Genomic DNA, 7491 nt, shown 5'->3' with positions numbered 1-7491 from the left:
AAACTTCTGTCTCTGAGAGCAGGCTAAGAAGTTGGTTAAAGATGTTGTAGAAGGAAGTGCTCTTGGTTGTTGTGCTTCTTCTCCTGTGCCAGCGTCCTGGCTATTCCTTATCTATTTAGAATAATTAAAGCAAAGGTTGTCTGTCTCCCTTCACAGAAAGGTGCTGGTTATCATCTGGATTTGTTCTGGGTGGCCATCCTGATGATTATATGCTCCTTTATGGGTCTGCCCTGGTATGTTGCTGCTACCGTGATCTCCATAGCTCATATTGACAGCTTGAAGATGGAGACAGAAACTTCAGCCCCTGGAGAACAGCCCAAGTTTTTGGGAGTGAGGTATGTCAAACCAAATAGGCCTTCATTGCCTTGTTTGCCTGCAAAGATCAGTTGGTACTATAAATGGTCTTGCTTTGAACAGGACACAGGCAGAGGTTCAGGGGAATAGCTCTTAGATTTGCAGTAAAACTTAAGATCAGCTGTGCTTCCCTACAGCTTTTTTTCCTTTGTCCTCAGAGGTTATATCCAGTTAGAAGATTATCTGGCATAGTCCTTCTGTAAATAGTCTTTCTTGAAAAGGAAGAAAACTGTTCTACCATGTGTGTGTCTGTGTACAGGGAGAGTATGAGTGGAGGGAGGAAAACAAAGAAACTTCACATTGGAGTTGAGATAAATTCTGTGTCTACTTTGGGCATGCACATTGAAACCACCTCTAACTACACAAGACTGTACATAGCAAGGTCTGGTGCCAATGGGATCCTGCAAAGTTTTCATACAGCGTTTAAGGCTTTCTTTGTATTTCCAAACCTGAATGTGAGATTAGGCAGTGCAGCTCTCCATGCAATTCCTCAGAAGTCTATCCAGCCAGATCAGAGAACGTTTTCCAGTGTTTGAGAAAAGAGATGTATTTACTACATATTTCTTTATGCATGGAAACTAGACAGACATTTATAAGCAAACATAGTGGTAAAGGATTTAAACGTGTTGTGGCTAAAGCAATCGATTCTACTAAATTAAACCATTTATTTTGTATTTGGTTGCCTTAATTAAGTGGGCTGAAGTGCTTTCAATAGAAGCAGCAGCACTCCTGGAAATCAGGCCTCTCACTTAAGCAAATAATAGAAATGTAATGGCCTAACTTGAAGTCCTCAGAAATACTATTCGCAAAGGCATTTTCAGTTGCAGGGAGCAGATGTGGGTGCCTCTTAAGTCAGATGTCCAGCAACCCACAAAGGCCCAGACCAGGGAATTGTGAGTCCTCTTTGCACCTGGTGTGCGGAGCGATGTACAGTACGGCACCGATCTAACTGTTGGAGTACTATGACCAAGCTCTGAAATACGCTGCTAATTTAAGAGTGGAGAGCTAATGATTTATTGCCTATTTGCATGTTGTGAAAACTGCCGTGCAGAGAATTTGGTCTGCTGGTTAACAGTTTCTAATGTTTAACATTTAAACACACTCCTCATTACTCAGTAGCAGTACTCTACTGATCCACAAACACTGGAAGTAGGAGAACAAGCAAACATACAAAAACTGTTTTGGTGTGTGAAAAAAAGATGTGTGTGAGGCTTGGTCGTGAACAAGATACCTGCCTGGTGGTGGTGGCTTATAATTGCCCCTCAGCTTTGAAAATGTGTCTGCAAAAATGTGGCTGCCAGATTTAAATAGGTTCTGAATACTCTGAGAAGGGAATAAAATCAGAATGAAAGCTGAAGCAATACTGGTAACCCACTGATTTTGTTTCAGGGAGCAAAGAGTCACGGGAGTCATTGTTTTCATTTTGACTGGTGTGTCTGTCTTCATGGCTCCCATCTTAAAGGTAAGGATGTAATTTTTTCTGCTTCCTTCTGCTCACACAACCAAGTGGCCAGGTCCACAACAGGCTATTTTTATTCTACAAAAAGACCCTCATCGTTAAAGTATGGAAAAGAAGATTAGTGAGAATCACTGGTGCGGTTATGCAATTTATGGAGGCTTAAATGTAAACTTTCTGAAAGGAAAAAACATATTTATTGTGTGCTACATAGTAATAGTGCCAAAGTTCCAGGCTGGTGGTTTTGTGGCCATGACTTTTTTGTTTGAAGATTTTTCTTCCATGTTTATGTATGGTGAAGTTTTCTTTTATATTCTTATGCTTCTTCTGTGCCCGTGTTTTATGGAAGATATATTGTGGATTAAGTTTGAGAGCATACTGGTGACGTTAACAGAGGGAGTCAAGAAAAGTACATTTGCATGTATGCGTGTGTGTGCACATCTGCGCTAGGTCCACATACACAAGCCCAAATGCTTCTACAGTGGCTTTGTCCCTTTGTGCATAGTCCAGGTGAGTAAGATGGTGTGAGCTCCAGGAGTGCAGCTTGGCAGAGCCTTCTTTCAGGACTCTTAGGAGTCCTCCAGCAGCCAAGAATGGTTTTGTTTTGTAGCTCTGGAAGAAGTTGTCAGGTGCAGAATTAGCAATGCTTCTATACCATGTATCAGAGGGATGGACCTGACAAAAGCCTCTTTTTTTAGAGGAAGTAATGCAGCCTGCAGATATCTCTCTGTTTCTCATTCATCCTGAAGTCTAGCTGTTTCTAGAGGATAAAGTGACTCCTGCAAACACCCTTCAAATCTTCATCTGGCGCCTACTCATAGGTTGTGTGCATGGCCTACTGAAAAGAAGTAACTGTGATAAGAGAATATGTGGAACCGATGTCAATGAGCAGAGCCTACAGCTTGATAGTATTACTCCATGAGAAAAGTTCTGGCCAAAAATCTTTGGGACTGCTGGCACTGCTTTAGTGGAGCAGGAATTTTGCCCTGCCTGTTAGGGCTGCCAAAGCACGTACCTCAGCAGTGTGAAGCTCCTGCAGCTTGCCTTACTTTTAAAAGAGCCAGCACAACAATCAAATTTTCATTCTTTTAGGCTGGATCCTCCTAAAATAGCACTTTCCTTATTGCTCAGAAGTGATGCCTGGCTCAGCAGTACTTAAAACATGTTTCTGTAGGAAGCAGTGCAAAAAAATGTGATTTATCTCCTGATTTTTTTTCTCATGATTTTAGCAAAGGCTTTGGGCACTTGTGCTGCTCGTGTACCATCTAATCTAGATAGGTAGCTATTTTTCAAGTTCTGATATTTACTGGCACGTAGCCACAGAGAAATGCATCCTTAGTGGATCATCAAATCATAGAATCAAACTAGAAAATCTGCTTATCTGTTCCTGGGGGAGGACACTGCCTTTTCTGAGGATGACTGAAGTGGTGCCGTGTGCAGGCACATGGTACAACAGGAGATTTCAGCTGCAGAAGGCCACCTCCATGGATCCACAGACTGGTGCAAACAGTTAGCTGAACGGTAACATACACACGTAAACAGTGGCACCATTCGTTGTAACTCAGTGGTGGAGCAGATGGGTGTCTGGAGGAGCACTTTTGGAGGAGACAAATTAAGTTCGGTTGAACCTGAGGGGGCTGTAAGACACAGTTTGATGTGAGCCTGGAGGGAAGGACACAGGCAGAGAGTAATGATGCTGCATGTATATAAAATGAAGAAAGTGGCTTTAAGAAGTCAGTGTTCCTATCCTTGATTTGTGAGGTTGTTTTTACAATTAGCAAATTTTTATTTCTTGGTTATAGTTTCCTCCTCTCCACAAACAAGCATTTCCATGCCCTTAATTTAATGCCTGATTGTATTAATACTGTTTGTTGGTTCGTGTGACCTTTCGTCACAAGATCTCTCTTCCTCTATTCTGCTGAGCTCCATTATTTCCCCTGCTATTGCTTCATTCATAATTTTTCTGAGCTTCCCCAAAGCACGCATACAGGCAAGATCCTCACGCAAGGCTGTCTGAGGATAGACTGGCACGCTCCTTGCCCACGTGCCAGTAAGAATTACCTGGCAGTGTTTCAGGACCTTCAACAAACACCAGCAGTAGGGTCTCCTGCTACAGAGAACTGCTTTGCAGAATGTATTGCAGAACATTTGAGTCTTCTCATGCCAGCAGCAAATTGAACACTAATGGTCCCAAACTGAATAAAACTGGCAATCCACAGAATAATCCCATCCTTGTTTTTTGTGGGTGTTGTGGTGTTTGTGCTGTTTTTGAATGTCACTCATCTTTCTGTTCAATTATGGCAGATCTCCACCAAAACACCCTCTACCCTTCTAGGAGAATCACAGACATTTTCCTATAAATACATTCTTCATTCTGTTGGCTAGCAGCAGGTTTGCTCTGAGTACCTGTGCCAGCAACCCCATAGCCAGTGAATACTTTGCCAAAACATAATCTTCCAAAATGAAAGTGCTGCTTCCTACTCTGCAAGATAATGTGCTGAAGTTTCACCTAGGAATGACTGACAGGATTAATTAGCATGGAATGGTGAAATAACAGTTGGACATTCTTCTTTCTAGTTTTTTAAAAAGCAAAGGAAAAAGATTGGGAGAAAAGAAAGCAATGTAAATGAACTAGCAAGCTAAACTCTGAAAATTTCCTACCCAACTTGCTGCAGGAGTTTGTCTTGTCTTATCTGATCGATTCCTCAGATCCAGTGAGGGTGTTAAATCTCTTGGACACCCACAACTATGTAAGCCACACACTGACTCCCCATCTCTCCCCACTGTGGTGTGGGGTAGTGGAAGACTGTTGAAGTCAGCCTGCAGGAGAATCGTTTGGCTTTCAACATGTGCTACAAACATAGGTCACTCAAGGCCACAAATAAAGGCAACAAAAGGATAACTCAGCGGTCAAGGAGCTCGGAGGAGTTGAGAGGGAGTGAGACTCAGGTGAGGCAAGGGAGGAACGCAGGCAGTGACTCTGATCTCCGATGACATTGCAGACGTGGCTCTGGTGACTTTGGTGCTTCTGTGCCCCAGGTGAAATGCATGCATTCTGGATCAAGGCCTCCACGGAAATTTGCATGGCACTGTGTTTATTACCTAGTAAACGATTAGTAATGTAGTGGGGAATTTGATAAACACGGGTTATTTGCTTCTTTAATGAGTTACGTACACAGGTTGGAAAAGAAACGTTCCTACCTCAGAAGTCCTGGTGACACTTGGAGCAGGGAGACTTTGGGTGTGCTGTGTCTGCCATTCAGTGGCAGCTGCTTGTCACTGCACAAAGGCTTCCCTCACCGTGAGCAGACGGCTGCAGAGCTTTCTGCTCTTTTTGGGTTTCAATAAATTACACAAAGGCCTTTATTCAGATCCCGAGTTTGATTTGTGCCCAAGTATTTCCATTCACATCACGCCATGCTGATTGCACATGATTTTGTTGTTCGGCTGAGGAACGCTTTCCCCTTTTGGGAACTGCACCATTGTTTTTGCCATTGAGAAAAGCTTTGTGCTTTGGGTCAGAGGGCCAGGTACTTTCTTCTGAGGAGCACATATGTTGTTTCCATGTGCAGGCATATGCTGTAGATGGAGGCTGTCTCCTTTGCAGCCACCTGGGTTAGTGCAGATGCTGGCTCAAGTAGCTGGGCTGGTCCTCAGGCATGAGAGGGGAGGTTTAAAGTGGCATTTGTTGAAGTAGGCAGGAAGATGGATTTAGTGATAGCTGCTCTTGCATTAAACCATGCAAGCTGTCTGGAAACACGGCTGTGCCCCTGCACATCGCTTGCTTTTCAGCCAAAGGAAGATGTCGCCAGCTGCATGTGACAGTGATGAAGGAATAGGCAGTGCTTAGCACTTGAGGGAGAAGAAATTGTCATTTGAAAAGGCATCTTCTGTATGTGAATAATGTAACTCATCATCCTGTATTTATGGACTACTATTAATTAACATGAGTTAAAGTTGGAGTAGTTAGAGATTTGGTTTGCATGACTGTCATTACTCATCTGGGACTCAAGAGGACAGCCCTTCTGGACACATTTCCCCATCTTATTAAGTTGTACATATCCCAGGATCGTGATTCTCATCTTCTCTATCTTCTGCTTCTAGTCTCACCAGAAACCAAGAGGTGAAAAGTAGTTTGGGGTTTCCTGGAACACATTTTACTCCACTTTTTCTTGAATTTTTTGACTACCTGGCACTGTCTGGCTTTGTTTCCTTTGTTTCTTAGAGATACTTAAAAGTTGCACCGAAATGGGAGAGAACAGGGCTCATTCGGCCTCTGCCCTGTTCTTCCAGCTATCCAATGATAACAGAAATGTTCTTCCAGCTCTCAAAATACAGCAGAAAGATAGCTCGTGTCTATTACTTTGCATTATCCACCTATAGGTGCAATTCAGATTTATCGTGGGTCAGGGATTACGTCCCCCTGCACGTTAACAGTGTGTTGTGTATTCACTTGCTTTCTCCTTCTCTTTCCCCCCAGTTTATTCCCATGCCTGTGCTCTACGGCGTCTTCCTGTACATGGGTGTCGCTTCCCTCAACGGCGTGCAGGTAAGCTCCCGCGGCACCCAGGGCTGCTCTAACCTGGGGTACCTCGTCCAGAAGATGGTAATCATTAACTGTTCATTACAAGGTTTCTTTTACAACTCTCTGGCCTTTCCCTTCTCCTCCACCCCCTCATTTTCGTTTCCGAAGAAACCCAGGGAGGTTAGCAACTGTTTACAAATATTGCCGCACACTGGCTGACTTGAGAATGAGACTAAAGGCAAGAAATCTGCTCAGCAGGAGAGCAGCCAAGTCTTGTCCCCATAAGCAATGAGGGGGGCCTTTGTGAAGACCCGGGGTCTTTCTTCACCCCAATTTACTGATAGAGAGGACAGCGTGTGCTTGCAAAGGCTCCAGGCTCTCTTCTGGGATGGTTCGGGTCCTCTGCTGGGACATCTGTTGCAGACTGAAGGAAAACAAGGCAACATGATTTATGGTGGTGGCATTATTCTGTGATGTTAATAAGTGGGAACATTGCTGCTTGCACTGGAAGGGAAGCCAAGCCCCCTTTCTTTGTCATTGAGGAAATATTACGTAAGGAACGTTTCTCACAGTGCACTATCTTTAATTGGTGCTAGGAAGCTGGAAGTGTTTTTGTTGCTTTCTGGCACCCTATTAATTGTGGCCTTTCTTTTTAGTGCTTAGTTGTGCTCTGATGGGAAAAGACTCTGTGTTCTGTGAGCGCCATGAGAATTTACTTGGGTATTCTTTAAAATGGCCCAGGCTTTCATTCACTCATTTGAGATTAATCTCGTTTCAGAAGTGGGCAGCAAGCCCAAGTTCTGGCAGGAGACAACAGGGGGATTGTAATATTCATCCTTGGGTTGGTTCTCCTGGAGGGGATTTCCCTTGCTTTCTGGCCCAGGTGCTCAGAGAACTGTGCACTTGTTTTCCGCTGATCAAGGACCTCACTCAGCGAGAAATCCCCATTCTGGTTTAACTCCAAGTCCATCCAGTTCAGCACGGGGCGAGGGACACTGCCTGAAAAGCTGCCCCTTTTCCTCTCTCTTCAGTTAGCTGCATTTCTGTTCTCTGGTAACATGATGTCTGCCCTCACCTCTGGTGACCTCTGCTCCCAATTGATTTGGAAAAGGCACTGTTTTTAAATGCTGAACATCTTTATAGTGTTCCTTGGCAG

The 7491-nt window shown here is 43.9% G+C and overlaps 1 protein-coding gene across 8 annotated transcripts in view; it reads left to right on the top strand.

Moving 5' to 3' along the window:
* SLC4A4 (solute carrier family 4 member 4) overlaps window positions 1-7491 on the top strand; it is a 228399-nt gene that overhangs the window by 205253 nt on the left and 15655 nt on the right. For all 8 annotated transcript variants that reach the window (XM_040556789.1, XM_040556785.1, XM_040556786.1 and 5 more), the window contains 3 exons: window positions 157-335; window positions 1744-1816; window positions 6291-6359. In XM_040556789.1, coding sequence (XP_040412723.1) covers window positions 157-335; window positions 1744-1816; window positions 6291-6359 — 321 coding nt within the window. The remainder of the gene's footprint in view (window positions 1-156; window positions 336-1743; window positions 1817-6290; window positions 6360-7491) is intronic.

Source organism: Cygnus olor, chromosome 4 (genome assembly GCF_009769625.2).
Source record: "Cygnus olor isolate bCygOlo1 chromosome 4, bCygOlo1.pri.v2, whole genome shotgun sequence".
NCBI classification, from domain to species: domain Eukaryota; kingdom Metazoa; phylum Chordata; class Aves; order Anseriformes; family Anatidae; genus Cygnus; species Cygnus olor.
Note: the sequence above shows the minus strand (reverse complement) of the source record. Positions and strands in the feature narration are given on the sequence as shown.